This window comes from Dipodomys ordii, unplaced genomic scaffold (assembly GCF_000151885.1).
Source record: "Dipodomys ordii isolate 6190 unplaced genomic scaffold, Dord_2.0 Scaffold3, whole genome shotgun sequence".
Classification (NCBI taxonomy): Eukaryota; Metazoa; Chordata; class Mammalia; order Rodentia; family Heteromyidae; genus Dipodomys; species Dipodomys ordii.
In genome coordinates, this window is record NW_012267219.1 from 2985230 (window position 1) to 3011360 (window position 26131).

The following is a 26131-nucleotide window of genomic DNA, read 5'->3' on the forward strand; positions in this document are numbered from 1 at the left end:
ACACACACACACACACACACACACACACACACACACACACACACACACACACACACACACACACACACCCCTAAGCAGAGTAGTCCAACTCTATTTTTAACCTCTGAAGGTCAGGTCCAGATACCACTGTTGCATAGCTCTGTGTCCCGGCAAAGGAACTTTACTGCTCACAGGAAATCCGCTGAGGACTGGGCAGAAGATAAACCCTTTCAACTATGAGGATTTCACGGAGTCCATTCACATAAAAGGATGCTTGCTTAGTTCACTGACCCCCACCCGGCACCCCTACCCCAAGCACTTCCTTCCCCACCCCTTCCCATCCCCCTCAGCAAAGGCCTTGGCCTGGCTAACACTCTAAAATGGCCTCTTCTCAGAGAGGCCTCCCTCCCTTCAGCTATTGGAGGAAGGAGAGTATTTGGAGCATTTCCGGCCCTTCTTGGCCAGCTGCCTGGGCCCTGCAGCCAAGACACATCTGATTGGGGCTCCCTGTGGAGAGGAGTCCTCCCAGGTAGTCAGAAAGGGGCATCTGTGCCTTGGCGAAAGATAGGCAGGAAAGTGCCAGGTGGACGGAAGGGCTCCTGGGACCAGCAGGTGAGTGGGCAGAGACGAGAGAGGGTGAGAGAGACCTAGATGCCCCCACCACCCCCAGAAAAGACTGGGAACAGAGCAGGTAGACTGTGGAAACACAGCACCCAAGCATCGTCCTGGCTCTCTCCAGCTAACAAGGCAAGGCAGGGCCTTGCCCTGCTCAGCACCAGCTCTCCCGAAGTTCCAGAAAGAAACTGTGAAGCTGTCTGCATGGACTTTTTTTTTTCTTTTTAAGAGGGCAGTTTGGCTCACACTAGCACGGTCCACCCTGGTACCCAACTGGCAGCCAACAACTGGTAGTCCTATGCCAGTCAAGTCGCCATTAGTTCTCCCTGCCTGAGCAGGAGGCCTGCCTCCTTGCTTACATCTTCTCTTCTTTAATTCTGCAGTGCCAGGGATGGAACGTTGGGCTTTATACATGCTATGTGAATACTCCACCACTGACCCTTCACCCTCAGCCTGTGGTTCTGTCATGTAGCCCAGGATGGCCTTGAACCTGACAGTCTTCTTTCAGCCTCCTAAGTGCTGTGAACCACCGTGCCTGGTACCTCTCTTCTAAGACAGGATTCCCTCCTGCCAACTCCCTCCCCCCAGTTTTGGTTCCTGTTGTTATTTGTCTGTTTTGAAGATAGGATTGAAGCCAGGCTGGTGGCTCATGCCTGTAATCCTAGCTACTCAGGTTGGCTGAGATCTGAGGATCTCGGTTCAAAGCCAGCCTGGGCAGGAAAGTCTGTGAGACTCTTATCTCTAATAAGCCACCAAAAAACCAGAAGTAGCATTGTGGCTCAAGTGGTAGAGCTGAAGAGCTGAGGGACAGCGCTCAGACCCAGAGTTCAAGCCCCATGACTCCCCCCCCCAAAAAAAAAAGAGACAGGATTGAAATGATGGAACATTAAGGTAGTCATTTTTTTTTTTTTTGTCAGTAGTGGGGCTTGAACTCTGGGCCTGGGTGCTGAGGCATTCAGCTTAAGCCTAGTGCTCTACCACTTGAGCCACAGTGCCACTTCAAGTTTTTTTTTTTTTTTTTTGTCAGTCGGGGGGCTTGAACTCTGGATCTGGGCGCTGTCCCCTAGCTCTTCAGCTCAAGGCGAGCGCTCTACCACTTGAGCTACAGTGCCACTTCCGGTTTTCTGGTGGTTTATTGGAGATAGGAGTCTCATGGTCTCTCCTGCCCAGGCTGGCTTTGAACCTCGATTCTCAGATCTCAGCCTCCTGAGTAGCTAGGATTACAGGCCTGAGCCACCAGCGCCCAGCTACTTCCAAGTTTTGGTTCCTTAATGGAATGATGTGGAAGGCACAAGGGACATACTACCATGCCTCCTGACTTCCCTCTTGTCCCCTTCAGCAATCTGGGCTCTCATCTTAACTTTAGGGAAGTTCCCTCAAAAGGGATTCTGTTTTGGAAGTGGGGTATTCCTGGCCACTCCTAAAGCATGATCAACATACCTGGCTGATTTCAGAATCTGCTTCTGAAGAAGTTGTTAGTAACACAGCTTCCTAGTCAGCTCCAACATTTACAAAATGTGGTTAATCCCTCTCAAAAACAAACAACAAAAATAAAAGGCCCTGAAGGCATGAACTAAGCAGGAGAATCTCTCCCTGGGAAGGCCCCACGACCACCAATGCACTGGGGTACGGGGTCCCCAAAAGCAGCAGATTCTGGGTCAAATAGAAACAGATTTTCCTCTACAGAGTTATCAACAGCAAGCTCAGGGTCCTGACCCCACTCAGAGGAGCCTGGGGGATGGCAGGCAGCGATGGGATGGCTCGCAGGGCAGCTGGGACAAACTTGAGATGCCACTTTTAAAAACCCCTATGGGCTGGATCCTGCCCTTACCTTAGGAGGCTCAGCTACAACAGAGGTGGCACTTGGGGACTGGAAAGCAGCCATCTTGAAAACTCCCTCCTCCTAAGGGGGGGCGGGGGCTGAACAGACCCCCACCCGCCAAGCAGGGCACAAATATCCTCGTGGTGATGCTTCAGCTCCTGCCTTGGCTCTCTTGTTTCTGACTCCTGGAATGCATGGGTTTGGTGGAACAAGAGGAATCCAGGTTTGTAAGCCCGCCTTAGGTTAACACCAGCAGGAATGAGGCACAAAAATGGCAGCGAAGGCACAATCTGAAAAAGCAAGGAGCCCCCTGCACCAGTGAATCAAGCAGTTGTGACTGAAGGTCACAACTGCATTTAAATCCTGGTTCTGGGAGCTGGAGGTGGAGCTCAGTGGTAGAATGTTTGCTTAACAAGTGCAAAGGCCCTGAGTTCTATACCTACCACTGAAAAATAAAAAAGTAAAAGAACCATCCTGACTTTTCCATAGGAAAGGTATGTGGCCTCAAGTTTCTTCATCTACAAAATGGTGAGAATTACCAGGAGCTGAGGGAGTGGTCTGTCCTGTTCGTCATTAAAGGCAAAGCATTCTCCTACTTTTATCTGTCTCAATCTCAACTAGGCACAGGAAAGGGACCTGAGAGATTCCTTCCAGGGCTGGAGATGTGGCTCAAGTGGTAGTGTGCCTGCCCAGCAACGCTGAGGCCTGAAGTTCAAACCCCAGTACCCCCACTAAAAGAGACAGAGATTCTCCTATATGCTAGGGTACGGTGGTTCATGTTTGCAGCATTTGGGAGTGTGAGTCTGGAGGACTTTGAGTTCAAGGCCACAGCCCAGGTTATATTATTACCAAGACTCCAAGCCTGGGAAAGGGCCTTTTCTGGGACTCCACAAAAATCAATCACAGTTACACACAAACACTCCTTTTCAGAGGTTGGCCAACCAGTTCTTTCTTCAAGCAGCTGGCCTCTGCAGAGGGACTGTGTGCATTCTACCAGAGATGCACTCATCTCCAGGGACACTCCTCGGCTCCTCCCACACACCTAGGCCAACCCAGTCAACCAGTATAGGTGTGTCACCTGAGAGAAAGCAGCAAGCTGGGTGTCAGGCCCCCTGACACTGCTCAGTAGCTCTGAGGTTGAGATCCCTTATAAGCTGGTGGGAAATCTCTCCTATATGTCCTTTTGCAAGATGGCTTCAGCTTGCCTAAGACTCACACAGACTCAACCAAAGGCACTCAAAAAAGTAGAGGGCCAACAGGGGTAACAGGAGTGCAGTGCTGGGTGAAGGCAGGGTTCTGGCAGTCCAGAATTAGCTGATACCAAGCTCTCCCCCTGGGCAGGTTGCTATGATGATTACCTGAGATGCTAGATATAAAATTCTAGTAATAGTGCTTTGCCTTCAACTACTACAATGTATAAACATTGGTTGGAATCATTGCTGGAGAAATGAGGGTCATTACTCTGTCTACCTGCACAGCAAACTTTAGGACTCCCTTCAAGGAACCACAGGATCTCAAACAGCAAAATTGGACCCCCAAGAGCAATCTGCCTGTTCAGGACTAAACAGGCATTGGAGCCACTGCTGTGCTTTACCTGGCTCTTATCCGAGGACACCTGTCAGAATCACGGGGAGCATTTGGAACACACACACGCCTGGCTCACCTGCCAGGCTGATTCAGTAGGTCCCAGGTTGGGGGAGGGGGAGGTATTTTTAGTCAGCAGCACAGGAGATTCTGATGTGTGAGAGCCAACACCATAAAGGTGTTGGGGTCTGTGACCAAATTTTCCAAGACTGAAAGGGGATCCACCTTCCCCAGGTCTGACTAGCGCCAGGGTCCCGATTACCTTCCAAGGGGCTCTCGTTCTATGCTACATGAGTCAAAAGATCTGAGCCTGCTGTGTCTGTCCTGTGAAGAAAGAGCCCCTCCTCTTTCTGCTATGCAAACCAAAGAAGAGTGAGAAACTGTCCTTTCCACAGGCCTGGATGATGCAATTTGAGCCTTCCCATGAGTTGGCTTGGCTTTCAGTGTGGTGGGGGCCCTCCATGAGCTCCCTGAGAAACAGTACAGGTGGGAAAGAACAAATTCAACAAGATGGAAAAGACGTCAAGAGATAAAAGGAGCTGGGTGTGGTGGGTGGTGCATGCTTGTAATCTTAGCACTTTGGAAGCTAAGGCCGAAGGAACACAAGTTTGAGGCCTGTCTGGGCCACATAGCAAGGCTGTCTCAAGAAACAAACAACAACAACAAAAACCAAAACAATAGGAGAGAGCAGAAAAAAGAAGAGGAAAGGTAGGCAGGGGAAGGAGGCAGAGAAGGGAAGAGAAGAGGAGGGAAGGGAAGGCACTGGGGACGGGGTAGGTATAGAAAAAAGAGCGAAAGAGCAAAGACTGGTGGGGCTTTGTTAATACGTCCATCTGCATCCCAGGTGAGTCTTTTTGTCCTCCCTCCCCCAAGACTAAGGCATCTATTCCAAGTTTCCCAGAGCTGGCCAGCTTTCTGTGATCTCCTAAAGTTCTACCCAAAGCTGCAAAGGCAAACCGTAACAATATCTGTTTAAACAAACAAACACCTGCTCTTTTCTCTTCTCTTATTAAGATTCCTGGTACTGGGGATTGAACTCATGACCTGGTGCTGTCCCTGAGCCTTTTTTGCTCCAGGCTAGCATTCTACCACATAAGCCCCAGTTCCATTTCTGCCCTTTCTGGAAGTTAATTGGAGATAAACAGTCTCACAGACTTTCCTGTGGATTCGAACCTCAATCTTCAGATAGCCTCCTGAGTAGCTAGGCTTGAGCCATCAACCTGCAGCTTCAGTCACTTAAATGCAAACAGCAAGGGAAGCCATCTTTGAGAGGTCAAAGCAAGTGTTCTGAAGATTTGGTTAGACTTCAGCGACTCTTTCAGAAGAGGCACATGACTCCCTGGCCTCCTTTATTCCCCCCCATGCCCAGGCGCCAGCCAGAATGGCTGCAGCCCCACGGCACATGTGGATGAAAATTCCACCCCAAGTACTGCCGGCACAAAGAAGGGGTCTGTGCAAAAAGGCTCTAAGACACAGAAAGCTTGAGCCCCCACATCCGCGTGTCCTCTGACCCCCAGCCACCTGTCTTTAACAGGAAAACCCACACAACTGTGTCCTTGGGGAACGAAAGAAAGGGGAGTAGGAGTTTAGCTGCATAAAAAAGGGTATTAACATTTATCCATCATCTACTAAGTATGGCATAGAATGGCAGATATCATTATTCCTATTTTACAGCTAAAGTACTTACAATACTGAAGTCGTATTGTGAACAACAGGGAGAGGGTTTGAACCTAGGCCTAAAAAAATCCATTTTAATGCTGGCACAATCAACATTTTAAGTGCACCCCATGCCACCTTGGTCCCAATTCACTCAATTCAAGAACCAAATTTCCCAAGATAGAAATAAAGCCAACACCCAAAATTCCCCAAAAGATAGCAGAAAGTCGACAAAGGGAGAAAGGAAAAGGAATCGATGTTGGTGTGCAAGCAGCATGCGCGCGCGCGCGCACACACACACACACACACACGTGCGTATTTACATGTTGTCTTTCTTTGCTACATGTAGAAACATATCCATTATTTCTCCACAAAAAGTTTGGGAGCATCAGATTATCTTGGCTTGAAATTGCTTTCCACAGTATTGCAAAGTCCCAGCAAAGGGATTTGGAAGATCCCCCTGGGAGCAGTGGGCCACCTCCTTTCCTCTCCAGTTGCGGGTAAGGAGACAAGACCCACCACCACCCCCGGCAATCCCTCCAGGGATTTCTTACAGGAATTTCAAAGTCCTGCTCTGCTGAAAGCTGGTAAAGCAGTGGTCCCAGGTGCTGGGCATTTACAAACTTTGTTTTTGAGTTAAAAGCACTCCCCTGGGGTCCTCAAGGGTGGAGAAAATAAATACAAACTAGGGAGGGGGGGGGAATCACAGAGCTGGGCCTCAGCAGCACAGAGACAAAAGAGGTAAGACCCAGGCTGGGCTAGGAGAGAGAAGTTTGCTGCCCAGACCCTATAGACTGCATGCAGATGCAGAGTCCCACCCATCCAGCTAGTTGTGGAGCAAAGGCCAGCAAGACTTCTTTTCAGCCTTTTCCCCTAAAGGCTTCGCTATATCTACAGCAAAAGGTGTTTGGCCAGGTGTTTGCCTCTCATACCTGTAATCCAAGCTACTCAGCAGGTTAAGGTCTGAGGATCACAGTTCAAAGCCAGCCCAGGTAGGTAAGTCTATGAGACTCTTATGTCCAATTAATCAGCAAATTAACCATAGTGGAACTATGATTCAAGTGTTACAGCACCAGCCTTGAGAAAAAAAAAAAAAAAGCTAAGGGGCAGAACCTAGGCCCTGAGTTCAACACTCAGTGATGGCAAGTGTGTGTGCACCAGGATGTCCACACACATGCACGTGTGCACCCACAAACACCCCCCCACACACACATACACACAAAGGTGTTCAAATGTTTTCTTGCAAGAATGAGGCACAATTTCTCTGCCATTTGTGGAGAAGGCAGGAGCTGGGAAAACGTACAGGCTGCCTCTTCTACCTTTTACTTTACACGAAGGGGACTACAGATGGGCCTAGTTTTCTTGGCTTTTCCTCACTTCAGAGCAGAGACCACCCAGGGCACCTCCTTCTACCAATGAAGGTGACATCCTGGTATGTGACTGCAGTAAGTGGACATTCCAGCCAAAGCCACGTTACCTTTTTGATTTTTGATATTGTGCACAATCTTGTCCTTGCTGTCCCAGGAAGCCATTTCTCCCATCTGTCTGGGAAAATGATCCAATTCTGGTGCTTTTATCATCAATGCTTTCAGCAACTTTGTTCTACTTCCCCTACTGTAATTACTTTTGAATCATCAACACACCCAGACAGCCTTAAAGCTCAAGAGAACAGAATGCTAAAAATGAAAAAAAAAATCTGCAATGGAAAACAACTTCACTAAAGAGCCACCCAAGCTAGAAGCAATTGCTTTGCAGAAATTGACTTTTTAATCAACTGCCTCCCTCTTTTTCCAAAGGCTGGCAGGACTTGGGGATGGGACTGGTGTGGGGGAGGAAGGAGAGGGACAGGAACTCTTGAAATTGCTAAAGAAAACATTTGCTTCCTCTCCTCCTTTTTTTTGTTTTTAAGATGCAAGTTCTGTTTGTAAATGATGGAGGACTCAGCAAGCTGGCTTTGGTTGCTGGGTGCTCAAGCAGCCCAAAAAGAAAGCATGCCTTCTCTGGAATGCAATCAAATTACACAAGGGGGGTGGGGGGAGAAGGAAGGTGGGGAGGGAGAGGCCCAGTGGCTGCTGGCTTGAGAATTCAGATTCCTCCAGGGATAAGTTTGAAGGACAAACCACATACACAAAATGAAAACAAAATCCCAACTCCAAGAAAACGCAGCCACCACAGCACCAGGACACTATTATGAAGCCAGCTGCTTCCTGGGGTTACCTATTCTGTCACCTGCCACTCATGCTGGAGGATGGAACTTGTGGCTCTGATTTGTCAGATGCCACTTCACAGTTCAACTTTTCCTTCCCTCTGGTGTGGACCCCACCACCCAAAGCACCTGGTGGGATACTATTGTTTCCTCACCACCTTGTACCCTCCCACATCCAGATTGCTTCACCTCAGCCAGGTACCTAGGGTCTTTCTTGGGGTGAGAGTGGGGAGGAGTATGGCCGTGGGCAACCTCCCTTTTTTCAGCCCTTGGCACAGCTGGGCAGTGGGCAGAAGCAGTGTGAAGTTGCTGTCTAGGTCACACACAGCTGAGATACAGCAGCCAGGAGGGCAGAAAAGCAGGCAACAGGAGGTCTGAGAGGTTGGGGCGGTCTGCAGGAGGAACCGGAGTACAAGGCTCCATGGCTCCTCAAGGCTGGCTTATTTAAAGGGCCCAGGATGTGGGAAGCCTACATGGGCCCCCTTCTCTGGACATTCCACGAAGGAATTCCAGAGAGGCTGACACATCAGACCAGCTGCTTTGCCAATAGGCAAACTGGGGGAGTCTCTGGGGAACGTGACCCCTAGGAATAAATAACCGTAGGAACAAATAACGTGGACCAGCAGAGACGTGGGTCCAAACGCAGGCCCTGCAGCTGGCCCCCAACCAGGCTCTGGGTACATCCAGGCGGCAGCACAGGGCCCTGAGGTTAGGGAAGGGGGGAAGGGAGGGATGGCAGAGGACAGAAATACTCCGGATTTGGTCCCAAGAACGCTCAGTAGCCTAAGCCTCTGGGCCAAGTGGCCTCAGTCTTGGGGGAGTTTTCTAGAAAAAATTTTTTTTTCTTTTTTCGAAGGTGAGGCTGGTCCTTATTAACTGCGCGTGGAAATTCTACACAGTCCTCAAGGCCGGGAGGAGATGGGAAGAGAGTTTCAGGGTCCTCACTACGCCCAAACTAAGCTCCTCGCCCCCCGTAGGAGGCCCAGGCCTCTCCCTCCATTCCGATCGTCCCCCCTCCCAAGCCCACCCACCCCGGGAGAGGGGGGGCTTGCCCGTCCCCGCCACCAGCGTCTCCACCAGACCCTCAGGAAGGCGGGGGCCGCCAGCCGCTGCCCACAGAGAACTCGCACTTTTTCGCTGCGCGATTCAGAAACACTCCGGGTCTGATGCCATCCGGCGAATTATGTAACCAGGGACACCGCTCCCGGGCTAAACAAACGCGGCTCTGTGTGTGCAGCGGCGGCCCCGGGGGAGCGCACCGGGCAGGGAGGGGCTCCGGCCGGGCCTCCGCAGCGGCTCGTTTGGCTCAGCGAAATCTGCGGGGAGGCAGCCCCCGTGGGCCACCGGGGACCCCGGGCCCCCGAGCGGAGCGGCCCGAGGGCCAGTCGGGCCCGACCTGGGCCTAGACCCCTTCCCCTCCCCGCGGCCGTCCCCAGCCGCCAGGCGACCAACTTGGTCCGGAGTCTCCCCCCTCCGCCGCCCCCCACCTGGTCCCCCGCCCTCCAACCCCCACCTGGACGCGGTCACCGCTGGCTGTCCGAGCGATCGCGAGCTTCCCGGGGGCGGGGGGTGGGGAAGGGGGCGCTCGGAAGTGTAGAACTCCAGCCCCGGCTCGGTTCCAGCTTGGGACCCCCCTCGGTCTCCCTTCCCCATCCCTTCCCGCGATCCCGGGGCAGTAAGCGTGCAGTGGAGCAGAAAAGCGACCCCTCCCCTGGACCGCCCCCACCCACTCAGGAGGGGGCGGCCGCGGGTGGGCTGGTGCTGCGAGCGCGACCCCTCGGTCGCCGTGCCTGGGGGAGGGGTTGCACGGCGGAGTGACAGCTGCGCGGGTGACACCCCCCCCGGGGCGCGGGGCGCGGGGCGCCTGGGCCCTGCGCAGCCCCCGTGGGGCTCGGAGTACCGACTGGGACGCGGTGGCAGACGGACCCGGGGGTCCAGTAGGAAATGTCCGTCCGTCGCCCCGGGAGGTGGGGTGACCCGACGTGGGTCCGGGGGGAGGATAGGCGCCCCTTCCCCGCCCGGGGGCGGCGTAAAGTTTTTGGAAGTTGCGGCCCCTACCTTGCTTGGTGAGCACCAGGGCGTCTTCCCTCCGCGCCTGGGTGATGATGGAGCCGTGTTCCATCTAACAATCCCGCGGGCCCGAGCTGGCTGGGCGGGAGGACCGGCGGGCTTGCAGGCTCGGCTGGGTTGGGCTGGGGGGGGGGGCCTGGGCGGGGGCCCGCTCCGGCTCCGGCTCCCAAGACTCGGACTCCCACAGCTGTTCACATCCCCCCTCTTGTTTCCTCCCCGGGCCGGGAAGGGAGGAGGCCTATACAGAGGGCGGGCGGCCCGGGCAGCGGCTCCCCCGGGTGCCCCCGGCCCCGATCCCCCGGTGGCAGCTCCGGGCTCCTCAGTTTGGGTCCAACATGGAGAATCCGGAGCGAAAACAAGAGGAGGAAATGGGACACGGGGCGGTTTCCAGGCTCCCCCCTCCCCTCCGTACTCCAGATAAACAACCCGCGGCTGCAGCGCCCACCCCCGCGCGCCTCCCGGTTCTGAACCCGGCCTCCTCGGGGCCTACCCGCGCTTCCCACTCTAGGCCAGCGTCTTAGGCCCCCGGACCCTCCGACCTGTGCACCGCAGGGATAGCGAACGGTCCCTAGCTATGCTATTTTGTCACGGAAAAAGCGAATCCCCGAGGGGGGTGGGGAAGCGGGCAGGCAGGCTGGTTGGGGAGACTTGAAACCGCTCCGCCGCTCCGATTGGCCTCCTTGGAGAAAAGGGGCGTGGCCCCTCCTTACTATGCGGTGCGAGGACCCAACAACATTCCAGGCGCTACGGCCACGCCCCCTGGCCACTCCCCCTCACGGGCTGCGGCCTCCCAAGCTCCTCCGCCACACCCCCTTCCCAACTACTTAAAAGGCCACGCCACCTCTCACGTTTGCCTGCTCGGGTGTTTCAGTGTCTGTGACCTGGTCCTGAGTGATCCTGCCCTTGGGGTAACCGTCTTAACCCAGAGTTGGTAAGGGGATGCAGGGCAGTAACCGTACTTCCTGCTTAGGACCCTCGGATTCACAGAAGAGTACAGCCACGGAATTCTGAAAATGTGGGACAGGGGACTAGACCTTTGACTCCAGAGTGTCAGAGCTGGAATTGACCTCTGGACTGTGTGACCTCCACACTCCAAAAGGCACCTGAGGTTTAGGGCTTTGCTCAAAGTCACTCATTCAAATTCGGGCACTCCATCCTTCCAGCCTAGCCTCCTTACCTCCCGTAGCCCCATCCTGAGTCTTGGGGAATGGAGGTCTCTAAGGAAGGAGCTTCAGCTCCACAGTCAGCCTGACAGTCCCAGGCTGCCTCACTCCTTGTTCTTTAGGCCCCAGGCCATCCCCTGGAACCACAAACTGTGAGTACCTGGCTCAAGATTATAGGTGAGGGATTTCCCTTTGTCACCAAGAGGTGGTCACTCCCGAAAGGGAGGTGACTTCATAGCTACTTTCAACCCTCAGGTGTTTTGATTCAATGGAACTCACCCTGCCAAGGAAGGGAAGGACTTACAAAAAGGTTAGGGCTGATCTAGTCCCTTGGGGTTGGGGGCAGCTGGTGGCCTTCCTGCTCCAGTTACAATTGTCCAACACGCATCAGGGTCTTATTAGAGGTCAGAAGACAAGTAGGTCAGAGCTTCACTTGCTGGGTACTGTCCTCATGATACCATGGAACACATATAGCCATGCGCCTTAACTGCTTGGTTTGGTTCTTGCTGTTCCTACACACATATACAGAACCTTTTTTTTTTTTATGTAACATCATTTTAATGGAAAATGCTGTTTTTCCCAAAATGAAAGTGGCTGTTAACAGAATATCTGAATGATGCTTATGTAACTTTAAAACACTGAGTTTGGGTAGATTCTAATTCATCATCAGAGGGGAAAACGGAGGAGTTCTGACATATTTACCTCCCACCATGAAAACAATAGGCTCCTTAAGGTACATCTTTAATTCAGGTTGCTAGGAAGCCTTTCTGAGCCCTGCCCCTGCTCTCTATAAAGAGAATGGTCATAGTGGGAGTAGTGCATGCAAGAGTGGAGAACTGAGGATTGTGGGTTTGGGAGAATTTACCTTATTGCCTCCATTTCCTCATTCAAAGATACAGTCCCTCCTCTTTTATAATGTACATTCAAATTATCTGTCTCATTTGATTTCCCCCCCCCCCTTTTTGAGGTTAGCAGCAGAAATGATGCCTATTTTGTTGGTGAAGAAACATGGTCTGGAAAGGTTAATCGATTCATCTAAGATCTCACAGATGAAGCTAAGGCAGAAGCTAGGCATAGAAGTGCATGCCTGTCAGCATTTTGGAGGCTGAGGCAGGAGGATCAAAATATCCGGAGGAACTGAGGACCTTGTCTCAAAGAAAGAAAAAGAAAAAAAGGCACTACAAAAGTATTTAGATTTAACTCAATACTCTACTATAGTTATTTTCCTAAGTAGGAGGAGATACTAGAACTTACTGTCTTTTCTTATTAAGAACTCAAACTGCAACACCACATTAGTAAGTCCTTGTGGATGCCAATTCTCACCATGGAATTTGTAACCTTTTTCTTTTCTTTTCTTTATTTATTTTTAGGTGCTGGGCCTGTGCACTGTCCCTGAGCTTTTTTGCTCAGGGTTTATGTTCTACCACTTGAGCCTGAGTTCCACTTCTGGCTTTTGGAGGTAAATTGGAGATGAGTCTCATGGGGCACAGAAATGGAGAGACAAAGGGTGAACAAATGCAGCAATGGTCCTCATCGGACACTACGTTGAAAATGAACTATAAAACTGTGGGTGGGGATGGGAGGAAAAAAACTAGGAGGGAGCGAGGAAAGGGTTGGCATTGTCCAAAAAGAAATGTACTCTTTACTTAAATTAACTGTATTCAAGTAAATAACTGTAACCCCTCTGTACATCACCTTTATAATAACAATAAAAAATTTTTTAAAGTCTCATGGACTTTCCTGCCCAGGCTTGCTTCAAAATGCAGTCCTCAAATCTCAGCCTCCTGAGTAGCTAGGATTACAGGTGTGAGCCACTGGTTCCTGGCAAATTAATTGTTTAAATTAATTTTTATGTGGTACCAAGGAATTGAATCCAGCATCTCATGCATGTTAGACAGCATTCTACCACTAAGTCACATAACTAGCCCTTTTCTTTTTCTTTCTTTCTTTCTTTTTTTGGGGGGGGCCTGGGCGCTGTCCCTCAGCTCTTCAGCTCAAGGCTAGCTCTCTACCACTTTGAGCCACAGCGCCATTTCCGGCTTTTTTCTTTTTGCTTATGTGGTGCTGAGGAATCGAACCCAGGGCCTCAGGCATGCAAGGCAAGCACTCTACCACTGAGCCACCTTCCCAGCTCCATCTTTTTTTTTTTTTTTGATATAACTTCTTACATACTGTCTTGGGGTACTTAGCATGGTGTCTTGGAATTGCTGCATATTTGATATTTGATTCCCACCTAGAAGCCACATTCCAATGTGAGTTTCTTTCTTTCTTTCTCTTTCTCTCCTTTCTTTCTTCCTTCCTTTCTTTCTTTCTTTTGTCGGTCATGAACTCTGGGCCTGGATGCTGTCCCTCAGCTCCTCAGCTCAAGGTTAGGGCTCTACCACTTGAGCCACAGTGCCACTTCTGGATTTTTCTGCTTATCTGATGCTGAGGAATCAAACCCAGGGCCTCATGCATGCAAGGCACTGAGCCACCTTCCCAGCCCTCATCATCAGATTTCTTTTTTTGGGGGGGGGCGGGGTTCAGTCGTGGGGCCTGAACTCTGGGCCTGGGCGCTGTCCCTCAGCTCTTCAGCTCAAGGCTAGCGCTCTACCACTTGAGCCACAGGGCCACTTATGGCTTTTTTCTTTGTGCTTATGTGGTGCTGAGGAATCGAACCCAGGGCCTCATGCATGCAAAGCAAACGCTCTACCACTGAGCCACCTACCCAGCCCATCATCAGATTTCTTATGCCCTGTATAGTGTGGGACACAGAATAAGCAGCCTTTATGTGTTTGTTCAGTGTACCTTTGTCTTATCCTGTGTTCTTTTGTCCAGGGGCTCAGTGGCACATAGCATTCATAAAGTGAGAATACTGAAACAAGTTTCTTTGGACTAGTCTTTTTTTGGGGGGAGGGAGGAGAAGGGTAGGGGCAGGGGCAGGGCACTGGGCACTGTCCCTGAGATTTTTCACTCAAGATGAGCACTCTATCACTTTGAGCCACAGTGCCACTTTTGGTATTCTGGTGGTTAATTGGAGATAAGAGTTTCATAGCCAAGGGGCTGGGAAGGTGGCTCAGTGGTAGAGCACTTGCCTTGCATGCCTGAGGCCCTGGGTTTGATTCCTCAGCACCACATAAACAAAAAGAAAAAAGCCGGAAGTGGCCCTGTGGCTCAAGTGGTAGAGTGCTAGCCTTGAGCTGAAGAGCTGAGGGACAGCACCCAGGCCCAGAGTTCAGGCCCCACGACCAGACCCCCCCCCCAAAAAAAAAAAAGAGTCTCACAGCCAGGCATTGATGGTTCACGCCTGTAATCCTAACTAGTTAGGAGGCTGAGATCTGAGGATGGTGGTTGGAAGCCAGTTCAAGCAGAAAAGTCTCTCTGAGACTCTTATCTCCAATTAACCACTCAAAAACTGGAAATGGTGCTGTACCTCAAAGTGGTTGAGCCTCTAGCCTTGAGCAAAAGACCTCAGGGACAGAATTCAGGCCCTGAGTTCAAGTGCCATGACCAACAGAAAAGTTTTACAGACTTTCCTGCTCCGGCTGGCTTTGAATTGCATTCCTCAGATCTCAGAGATCTGGGATTACAGTCGTGAACCACCAGCTCCTGGCTTGGACAACTCTTACCTTTGCTATAAGTGCATACTCCAGTATTTGTTTTATACACACACACACACACACACACATATTTAATTTTTTAAATTTTGGGTTTGAACTCAGGTCCTCAGCCCTGCTAATCAGACTGACCACACTCCCTACCCCTTCTATTTCTTTTTTTGGTAGGTCGCGGGGTTTAAACTCAGGCTGGGCACTGTCCCTCAGCTCTTCAGTTCAAGGCTAGTGCTCTAACATTTGAATCACAGCACCACTTCTAGTTTTTGGTTTTCTGGTGGTTTATTGGAGATAAGAGCCTCACGGGGACTTTTCTGCCTGGGCTGGCTTTGAACCCTGATTCTCAAATCTCAGCCTCCTGAGTAGCTCGGATTACAAACATGAGCCACCAGCGCCCAGCCTATCTCACTTTTAAGGTGCTCTCTAAGTTTCATGGCCCATCTCTGAGTTGTGACCAAGTAGTGGAACACTGCTTTCACCTCCTGCGCGCAATGTCTGTCTTCTGACTGTAGAGCTCTTTCTCTCCCTGAAAGGTGTGGGGGTGATGGCTTTGTTCAAGTGCCTCTTGCTCTGAGATCAAAGAAAGGTTTATGTATTACAGACAGAAACCCTTCCAAAGCCAGAGGCACAAAGATGTGAACAGAGCCCAGGGAGAAGGGGTGGATGAAGGACTCTTGTGCCCCCAGAGATTACAAAGCCTAGAACACCCAAAACAGAGAAGGTTTGGACTCTTGATGTCTAGCCTTCTTACTGCTCTACTTCTAGTTTGCTGGGAACAGGTCTCTGGGCTTTCAGTGAAACTCTTTCCTAAATTAAGGTGCTGAAGGAAGTGGGAAGCAAGTGGCCATTCCAACTGCTGCATTAAAACATCTCCACCTTTGGCCTACAGACCCTGGCCCATTTCATGATTCCAATGTGAGTAAAGCTAACGTTCTCTAGGCCTGAACACGCTCCTAAAAGAAAGCCCACTAGCTCTGTCCTGTCACCTTTCTGCTCCCTCCCTGTCCCTTACCCCTAGCGCTCTAACTGCAAGGTTGGTGAAAGGCAGCTGCCTTTCAGTGCTGGAACAGTGGGCAGCTGGGGTGGGGCTTACTAGGACTTGCTGTCCTGTCATCTCCCCTGGTTACTGAGGTCATATGAGTGTTCCTGAGCTAAGGCTGACACAAGGGAAATGGAGCTTGGAGGGGCTTCCTCTAGGGGACATGAATGATTGATCCTGAACTGTGTTGTTTCCCCATGGACAGTAAGCACAGGGTGGGCCAAGGGAGACCTTTCATGATCCACTTTGATATCATTGAAACATTACTATGTTGTTGAATTACTATTTTTAAAATTAGAAACGGAACACATCCATCTTCTAGTTCTCTGTTCCAGAAATCTCAGAATCTTTGCTTCTGCATTGTAACTGGGAAGGTGGAGTCTCACCCCTGGGGGGTCTGGAGCCTTGTGTCCTCCTGGTACAAGGCCCTGTCCTGGCATCCCAGGTGGGATGGGGTGAAGGAGGGAGACCAGTGATTATGGCTGTGGCTATGGGGATGGGGAAGAGGGAGGAGCTAGTTCTCATCTCTGGAGAACAGCCCGAGAAAGCTCAGAGAGTCAGAGTTTGGATGACATGTGCTGCAAGGTGCAGGCATGCCCATCATCCCAGCCCTACCATTAAAATGCTCACCTTTTGTCTCAGTTTCCCCATATTACATTAGCACCTATTTCATAGGTTATTGTGGAGATTCAGTAAGAAGACAGGTGTTTAGTGCCTGAAACACTGCAAAATAAATATTACAAATTATCATCAACTTTGTGTATGTATTGGTACTGGGGCTTGAACTCAGGGCTTATGCTCTCTCCTGGCTTTTCTGTTCAAGGTTGCTGCTCTACCACGGAGCCACAAGTCCACATCTGGCTTTTTGCTGGTTAATTGGAGATAGAGAGTATTAAAGACTTTTTTTTACAGGCTGGTTTTGAACCTCAATCCTCAAATCTCATCATTAACCTTTATTCCAAATCTATTCCTCTGTGCTCATTAGTCCCCCCAAGCTAAATGTCTAAAGTCTTAGGTCTCTTCCTCCCTACTCCCGCTCATCCTCAGGAGTCCTGAGCCCCAAGGGCCTTCTCCCCTGTCTAGAAAATGCCAGGCCCTTTCCTTCCTCCCATTCTCACTGCTGCTTTCTTAGGGAGACCCCTAATCAACCCTTTTCATGATCATAATCAACCTTTTTCATCCCAGATCCAAATCCATCCCTCCTTTCCTACAAAATGCAGATCGAACGCTATCTATGTGAATGATTCAGCAGTTCCCAAGACTTCAAGGCTAAGCTCAGATGCCTAGCTGGGCACACATGGTCCCCAAGAGCTGGCTAACCTTTAACTCTTGTGCTCTTCCCACACTCACCTGCGCTGCTGTCAGGAGGCACTACATACCTGGCGCTCTACTAATACTCTCAGCACAGGAAGTCTCTGTTTGGATGCCCTTCCTCTTCACCACTGAAGATCAAGTCAAGTGCCAACTCTTCCTCAAATCCTCCAAGGTCCCACTGTGACTTAGATGCTTCTTAGAGCTCCTGTGTTTCGTTTTCATTCTGGTTTGCTAGTCCACCTGGGTGTAAGTTCCTTCCTGGCTTGTTTCCTGACATCCTTCCCACCTCTCACAGCCTGGCCCCCAAGGTTCCATTGGAAGCCAGGTGCATTAGACTCCTTCTGAGCCAGGTTTCTTTTCCCCTGGCGCAGGGGGTGGGGTTGGGGGTGGAGGGTGGGGGGTGAGGGGAGAGGAGAGGTACACTCATTCTGTCTCTCCACTCAGGACTTGGGAGTCCCAGACCTTGAGCCCCCAGCCCATGGGCACTGTGGCCACCACTCAGCCACAGAAGTCCTGGGGCAAAGGAGGGAGTCAGATCTACTCACCGTCTCTGGTCCAAGCATTCAGAAAGGGTATGTGTCCTGGGGGAACCCAGATCAGGGGACCGACCCCCGCCCTCCCCAACTCACCTTCCCACCCCATCCACACACTGATTCTGGAGAGAACCATTTTGAATTTCAGGATCTCAACTCATCAGGAGTACCCCCCCCCCCGTCCCCAATAGCTTCTCCCCCTCCCCCCAGGCCCCGGGAGGCCACGTGACCTGGGTCCCCAGCAGCCACTAGCTGAGGGCTCCTGCCTGCTCCTAAATAAGAAGGCAGCCAGAACAGATTGAGTTTCCTGGCGGCTGATATTTACAGGTTCCCTGATGAAGCCAAAGCGCCCTGTTCCCTGGCCACTCCCCGCTTGCGCTCAAGGGAAGGGGGAAAAAGGGGCCCCTGGTGCGCCCCACCTCCTCCCCTCCAGCCCCGCGAGGGCCCCAGCGCCGCCCCTCCCTCCCCAGCTGCTCCGCAGGCCCCTCCGGGGCCACCGCCGAGGTCGCCGCATTCCAAAGCCTGGCCTCGCTTTGAGGTCACGTGGTGGGGTGGGGGTGGGGAGGCAGGGCGCCCCTGGAAAGGGCCGGCGACCTTAAGGCCTTCCTGTGGTGCAGGGTCTGGACCCTCCTGCCACACGCTCCCCAGACCTGGCTTGGTCTTGGCCTAGGGAACTCCTGTGCCGGGCACAGCTGGAGGTTTCTCTTCCAGGGCCACCAGGGCTAAGCATCCCAGGCTGGAGCGCAGAGTTTTTCCTTTTTAGTTTTGGCTGGTCATAGGGCTTGAACTCAGGGCTGGGCGCTGTCCCTGAGCCTCTCTGGCCCTCTACCATTGGAGCCACAGCACCACTTCCGGCTTTTTCCAAAGTACTTTATTGGAGATAAGAGTCTCACAGGCTTTCCCAGATCTCAGCCTCCTGGAGCAAGGGTTAGAGGCCTGAGCCACTGGAGACTGGCTGGACGTTTTTCTTTTGAAGACACTGGTCAGGAGTCCGGAGGGCATGCCCACTGGAAGGGCTGCAAGATGGCCAGGGAAGCCAAAAGGTCGTGTGGGGTCAGCCACTTGGTTCAGGACGAGATCTTTGGACAAAGTCCAAAGCTAACTCCTGCCCTCTGTTAAACCTGGGCTTAGAGCTCTGAGAGTTGTTCTTTAGGCCCAGGGACAAGAAACTAGAAAGGGGCTTGACTGCCTTCCAAGCTGGGTTAACAGATATCCCTAAGCCAGATCAATCAAATCTAATGTAAACTCAACATGGAAAGCCTTGGTCACTGGAAAATGCCTGCTGATACTAGAGAAAATGGATTGAGCGTTGAGCACTGGCCACAGCTAAATTGCCTTGAAGAAAGGAAGGATAGTCAACAGTAGAATGGAGAGGGGAAGGACTTTTCATATTGGATGCTGGGCACTGGAGGTTCATACTTATAATCCTAGCTACTCTGGAGTGTGAGATCTGAGGATCATGGTTGGAGGCCAGCCTAAGCAGACAAATCCAAGAGACTTTTGTCTCCAATTAAGCTGAAAGTGGAGGTGTGGCTCAAGCACTAGCCTTGAGTGGGAGTTGCTAAGGAAGAGCGCCTTGGCCCTGAGTTCAAGCCCCAGTATTACTAGTACACACACACACACACACACACCAAAGAAAAAAAGGTATTAGTATGGAAGAAGAGGCTTTTTTTTTTTTGTCACAGGGCTTGAGCTTAGGGCCTGACCCCCCCCCCCACTCCCTACCTCTACCCCCCAAAAAAAAGAAAAAGCCTCTTCTTCCATCCTAATACTGTCCCTGAGTTTTTGTGCTCAAGGCTAGTGCTTTACCACTGGAAGTGGAGCTGCTCCACTTCTGGTCTTTGAGTGGTTAATTGGAGATAAAAGCCTTATGGACTTTCCTGCCCTGGCTGGCTTTGAACTGTGATCCCCAGATCTCAGTCTCCTGAGTAGCTAGGATTACAGGTGTGAGTCACCAGCTTGGCTAAGGTTTTCATTTGTGTGTGAATGTATGAATTATTAATTCAAGTCAGTGCATCTAGTTGCATAGTTTCTGATTCCTTTCCATGCACAAGGCCTTACTATCCTGGGGCTCCAGTGACATGGGACCCTCTTGGGGTTTATAGTCCAGCAGAAGAGCCAAACTGAGAAGCAATCAGTCACAACACTGTATGCTAAAGACTGCTGCTGGAAGTGGGAAACTTATAGATAGGAATAGCCACAGGAACATGAGGAGATGGGAAATTCCCATTGTGAGAGAAAGAGGGAGTTGTTAGCATCCATCCAGGGTGGGATGTGGATGGGGAAACCCCTAACCCCAACAGTCCACTCTGAGTTCTGCAGATGTAGTTGAAAGAAGGCAGCACCAAAGCTAAAAGTGCTTTATAAAATTAATGTTTATCTTAATCAAGATAATGTATTCACATAGCTTAAAGATCAAATCACATAGCTAAAAGGATTGGAATAAAACCACAAGTCCTTCTGGTATTTTCCCCAACCCCTAATCTCTAGGGGTTACTGCTTTCATCTCAGGTTTTTTTTTTTCTGGTATTTCCTCCTTTATTGTTGTTGTTGTTGTTACTATTATTATTTTGCAAGTCCTGGGGCTTAACTCAGGGCCCTGGCACTGTCCCTGAGCTTCATTTGCTCAAGGGTAGCGCTCTACCACCTGAGCCACAGTGCCATGTAGGGTTTTCTGGTGGTTTATTGGAAATAAGAGTCTTATGGACTTTGCTGCCTGGGTTGGCTTTGAACCATGATCCTCAGATCTCAGCTTCCTGAGTATCTAGGATTACAGGCGTGAGCTACTAGCTTTATTACTTTTTAAAAATAATTTTATTAGTAGTATTAAGGTGTTGTACAGAGGGGTTACCTTTTTTTGGTTGCAGGACCTCAATTGAGGATGTGGTTGCTTTCACTGAGCTGTTCTGCTCAAGACTAGCGCTCTACCACTTTGAGCCACAGCTCCACTTCTGACTTTTCTGCCTGGGCCAACTTCGAACCCAGATCCTCAGATCTCAGCCTCCTGAGTAGCTAGGATTACAGCTGTGAGCCACCAGTGCCCCAAGGGGCTACTACTTCATAAGTCAGGTGAATACATTTCTTTTTCAGACAATGTTGCCCCTTCCTTCACTTCCCCCAGTTTTCCCTTCCCATCCCTGCCCACAAGTTACATGGTCATGGGGCTGGGAAGATGGCTCAGTGGTAGAGCGCGTGCCTTGCATGCCTGAGGCCCTGGGTTCGATTCCTCCCCACCACATACGCAAAAAGAAAAAAGCCGGAAGTGGCGCTGTGGCTCAAGTGGTAGAGCGCTAGGCTTGAGCTGAAGAGCTGAGGGACAGCGCCCGGGCCCAGAGTTCAGGCCCCACAACTGGACCAAAAAAAAAAAAAACAAGTTACATGGTCATTTTCCACATAGTGTATGCTGAATAGCATGATGGCATTTCCTTCGTATTTCTAAATGACCCATCTACTGACATTCTGGATTTATCTATTTGATTTGTTGGCTTCTTGTTTTGGTGCAGGAGCATTTTAAGTTTCCACTCCCCTTTTCTTCTGTCCTCACCTCCCATTTGTTTTGTACTGAAATTTTGGATTAAGTCCATGTTCAGTGATTTCATTATCATTTATAAATACTGTTAACTGTTGAGGCAAGTGTCCCTGGTTATATATTGTTATCTGCTCTGTTTACTTTTTTTTTTTCCTGCACTACTTTTTCCTTTTTTCCCCTGGATTTAATTGCCTTTTTTGGTGGGGCTGCTAGTCCTGGGGCTTAGTCTCAGGGCCCAGGCTCTGAGATGACTTGAGCCACAGCTCCACTTCCAGGCTTTTGTTTTGTTTTTGTAGGTAATTAGAGATGAGTCTCATGGAATTTCCTGTTTCAAACTGTAATTGGCTCCAAACTGTGATCCTCAGATCTCAGCCTCCAGAATGAGCCACTCTGTGTGTGTGTGTGTGTGTGTGTGTGTGTGTGTGTGTGTGTGTGTGTGTGTGTCTTGGTTTTCTTTGACTCTTTGGCACTGTTTTCCTACTCCCTTCAGTTCTGCAAAACATCTTCAGTACAATTTTGCATGTGACAGAATGGTCATAGATGCTTATCTGTTCTTTTTTTAAATTCCATGGAGACCTTCCTTCTGGAGTGCTTTATCCTGATAGTTCTTTTTGGACATGTTGCTTGTGAGGCCTGTGGTACATCTGTCACTCCTGACATCTCATTGCCTGTAGTGAAGACTTTTAGCCCTTTTGCTTTGCTGTGGATGGAAGCTAGGACCTTAGAAATTCTGGCAAGTGCCTTTTTACTGAGTTATACACACAATCCATTCTTCTTCTCTTTTCTGGCACCTAGTATTTTCTTCTTTCTTAATTTACTCCCTTGTTTTGATGAAACACACCCTTCAGTGACCTGCTACGAAAGATCACACGTGTGAGCCACCCCAGTGCTAGGCTGGTACTGAGTTTTGAACTCAGGGCCTTGTGCTTACTCGAGAGGCACTCTGAAACTAGAGCGTTTTCTGGCTGGCTTTCTTTTTTTTTTTTTTTTTGGTCTGGTCGTGGGGCCTGAACTCTGGGCCTGGGTGCTGTCCCTCAGCTCTTTAGCTCAAGGCTAGCGCTCTACCACTTGAGCCACACGCCACCTCCGGCTTTTTTCTTTTTGCTTATTTGGTGCTGAGGAATCGAACCCAGGGCCTCAGGCATGCAAGGCACGTGCTCTACCACTGAGCCACCTTCCCAGCCCCTGGCTGGCTTTCTTGATGTTCTGATTGCTCTAAAACATCTTTCAGCAGTCCCCAGGTTAGAGGCCCCCTGCATTCTGTCTTAATTGCTACTCTCAATTCTTAAGCTTTTCTAGGATTTCAAGGGTAGAAGCTGCCTGCTTCTTGTGAGACTATGCCTCTGGGTATTTAGGGCCTTTCCTTTCCTTGGCTTTATGAAAGCATTTAACCATTCTCCCATCCATTGTCATATGATGTAAATCAGGGTTCTAAATGACTCTCAGTTTAGTTCAAGAAGGACTTTGGCTTTCTGTTTCTTGTTTTCTTTATGTCTGGGAGGGGTTTTTGAGAAAAGGAGGCTTTATTGTTTTGTGGCCGGCAGTCTGAGTTATCTTGTAGCTTTTGCTAGACATTCTAGATTGAGCTAACGTGTCAGGGCACAGGCTGGCTGACAGGAGGAAGGCAGGGGAGAGCTTTGGGAGCTTTGAAAAGCCACTGTGGGAACTGGATCAGGTGCTTAAAAAAAAAAAAAGTAATGTCTTGGTGATGCCCAGGGAGGTGAGACAATGAGGTCAGTGCATGGGACAGGGCTGGAGGCCATGAGCACTGTAGAACTTCCAGCTCAGAGCATGGAATGGGGGGGACAGGCAGGGAGAGTGCGGCATTCCAAAGCCTGAGAAGGGCAGCGATTGGCTGGTTATGGCCATGTGCTGGGGAAACAGAAAAGAATCAGACAATACTGGTGGTTCAGCCTGTAATCCTAGCTATTCAGGAGGCTGAGATCTGAGGATCTTGGTTCAAAGCCAGTCTAGGCAGGAAAGTCTGTGAGACTCTTATCTCCAATAAACCACCGGAAAACTGGAAATGATGCTGTGGCTCAAGCAGTGGAGCACTCGCCTTGAGCTGAAGAGCCCAGAGTTCAAGCCCAAGCCCAGAGTTCAAGCCCCACTAAGGACAAAAACAACAACAACAACAACAACAAAACAACCAAACCAACAGCAGAAAAAACCCTGATGGCTCCTGATCAAAAAGTAATAATGTAGCCAGGCAGTGGTAACTCACTATCCTAGCTACTTAGGAGGCTGAGATCTGAGAATTGCAATTCAAAGCCAACTCCTAGAGACTCAGTTTTCAATTAGTCACCAGAAAACCAAAAGTAGAGCTGTGGCTCAAAGTGGTAGAGTGCTAGCCTTGAGCAAAAAAGCTCAGGAACAGTGCCTAGGCCCTGAGTTCAAATCCCACCACCGACAGGAAACAACCAAACAGAAAACCCACAGTAATATCATGCCTAGTATGGAATACATTCACCTAAGCAGGGTCAGACTGAGTAGGAGCCAGGCAGAGGAAGGAAAGGGCTTGTGAGTAAGAAAAAGAGGGTCACAGTATCAAATTTAGTGCTGTGGTGGGCCAGAGGACACCTAGGCAGAGATGAGAAAGCTGGTCAAGTGTAGAACTTGAACTTGACACATAGAGCCAGTGCCCTGAGCAAGGTGGTAGAGGCGTAGGTAGGGGAAAGTGACAGTGCAGCTGTTCAAGTTTTCTATAGGAAGGTGGGTGGTAGAGGCTGGCCATCTGCATAAATGACTGGCCTCTTGGAAACCAAGAAAAGAGAATGTTTGAAAAGGGAGCCAGGCACTGATGGCCCACGCCTATAATCCTAGCTACTCAGGAGGCTGAGATCTGAAGATTGGGGTTCAAAGCTAGCCAGGCAGGAAAGTTTGTGTGACTCTTATCGTCAATAAACCAGCAAAACTCTGGAAGTAAAGTTGCAGCTCAAGTGGTAGGAAAAGCTGAGGGACAGCATTCAGACCCTGAGTTCAAACCCCAGTACACAAAAGGAAAAAAAAAATTAAACTAAAAAAAAAAAAGGAAGATGGTCACTTTGGTACTTCTGAACAGCTGTGACCCACCTTCTTAGGTTATAGATCCTAAATGTGAGAATCACAGTTAAGGCTCCTGAAATAACACTGCCTTAGGCTCTAGATCCTATCTATGCAGCTCTCAAACCCCATAGACTTATCCACAGGGCTAAGGATGCTTCCCACCTGCATTTAGATGTCTGACTATTCTGTCCTGTTTCACCACATGTGCAGCACTCCAGCCAGCCTTACTGTTCAGCCCAACAGTGCCAGTCTGCCTGGCTTCTGTGGTTACAGCCCACAGAAACCAACTCTGGCTAGCTGAAGCAGAAAAGTATTTTATTGAAAGGTTGTTGGGTAGCTTATAGATTCAACAGAAACTCCATACCTTTGTGTGTGTGTGTGTGTGTGTGTGTGTGTGTGTGTGTGTGTGAGCGCGTGTGTACACATGCTGGTAAAGATTTGTCTGAGGATATTCCTGCACTAAACCCAGGGAAGAAGAACCCTTGTCAGCCACAGGAGATGAGTGGTGATGAGCCTCAGTCACCTAGGTGTTACTACATCTTCATCACCAACTGGTCTGGTTGAGGCTTAAGACAAGGAGTCTAAAGGGGAAGCCTACCATTCTAGGGATTTCAGAAAGAATAACAGAGAAGCTGACTTGGAATCCCTAGCTTTATTGAAGTGGAATTAATGCTCTCTGGCAATAAAAAATAATAGAGTTGTTCATTGTCTTTTTTCCCCCTTTCCTTTTCCTTCCTTCCTTCCTCCCTCTCTCCTCCCTCCCTCCTTCTCTCCCTCTCTCATCCTCTCCTTCTTTCTTTGTTTTTTTTCTTTCCTTCCCTCCCTTCCTTTCCCTCCCTCCTTTTTCTTCCCTCCCTTCCCCTCTTTCTCTCTTTTTCTTCCTTCCCTTTCTCTCTCTTTCTTTCTTTTTCTTTCTTCTTCTTCTTTCTTCTTTCACTCCCCCTCCCTTCCCCTTCCTCCCTTCCCCTTCCTCCCTTCCCCTCTCTCCCTTCCCTTCTCTCTTTCCATTTTTCTCTCTTTCTCCCTCCTTCCTTCCTCCTTCCTCCTTTCCTTTAACCCCCCCTCTTTCTTTCCTTCTTTCTTTCATTCATTCTTGGATTAAACCCAGAGTCTTGTGCATAGCTATGCAAGCATTCTACCACTTGAGCTAGTTATACTCCCTGCCCTTTTGCTTGGGGGATGGGGCTGTCCTTGCAATCAAGATTCTCGGCTGCCTCCCTAGTAGCTGGAATTATAGGTGTGTGGCACCAGGTTTGGCTAAACCTAAGGGTGTGTATCACCATGCCTGTCTGACTTGCTCATTATTTAAGTTGTTTTATTTAATTGGTCTTCTGTGCTTTCAGTTGAAAGGTTCTAAATGACATGTAAATGCCAGCTTCACCTGGGTAGCTGTAGCATAAGAATCAGAAAATAAGCTGTTGAATAATGGGTGAAACTAAAAGAGTTTTCAAAACAAAGCTGCTGTTTCCCCACACACACACACTTTTTTTTTTCCTTTGGTAGTGCTGGGATTTGAACAGAGTTTGACATACTTACTATCCAGGCACTCTATGATTTGAGCTAATTTCTCCAGTTCACTTTGCTCTGGTTATTTTTAAGATAGGGTCTCGGGGCTGGGAAGGTGGCTCAGTGGTAGAGCGCTTGACTTGCATGCATGGAGGGCCTGGGTTCAATTCCTCAGCATCACATAAGCAGAAAAAAAAGCCAGAAGTGGCACTGTGGCTTAAGTGGTAGAGTGCTAGCCTTGAGCTGAAGAGCTGAAGGACAGCATACAGGCCCAGAGTTCAGGTCCCACGACTGGACCTCCCCCCAAAAGAAAAAAAGATAGGGTCTCGTTTTTTGGTTCAGGCTATCCTGATCCTCAGTCCTCTTATTTATGTTTACTGATATAATTGTTAATTGTTTATGTTTACTGCTATACTTGTTAATTATTAATACACCCTGCCTTTCCTGTTGAAATAGAGTTTTTTTTGCCTGAATTAA

General features: G+C 49.8%; 1 protein-coding gene across 1 annotated transcript in view; it reads right to left on the reverse strand.

Annotated features, from left to right (window-relative positions):
- Positions 1-10350, reverse strand: part of Ctdsp2 (CTD (carboxy-terminal domain, RNA polymerase II, polypeptide A) small phosphatase 2) — a 26851-nt gene extending 16501 nt beyond the window's left edge. The window contains exon 1 of the mRNA XM_013018435.1: positions 9921-10350. Within this exon, the coding sequence (XP_012873889.1) occupies positions 9921-9984 (64 nt within the window). The 5' untranslated portion in view covers positions 9985-10350. The remainder of the gene's footprint in view (positions 1-9920) is intronic.
- Between the last annotated feature and the right edge of the window lie 15781 nt (positions 10351-26131).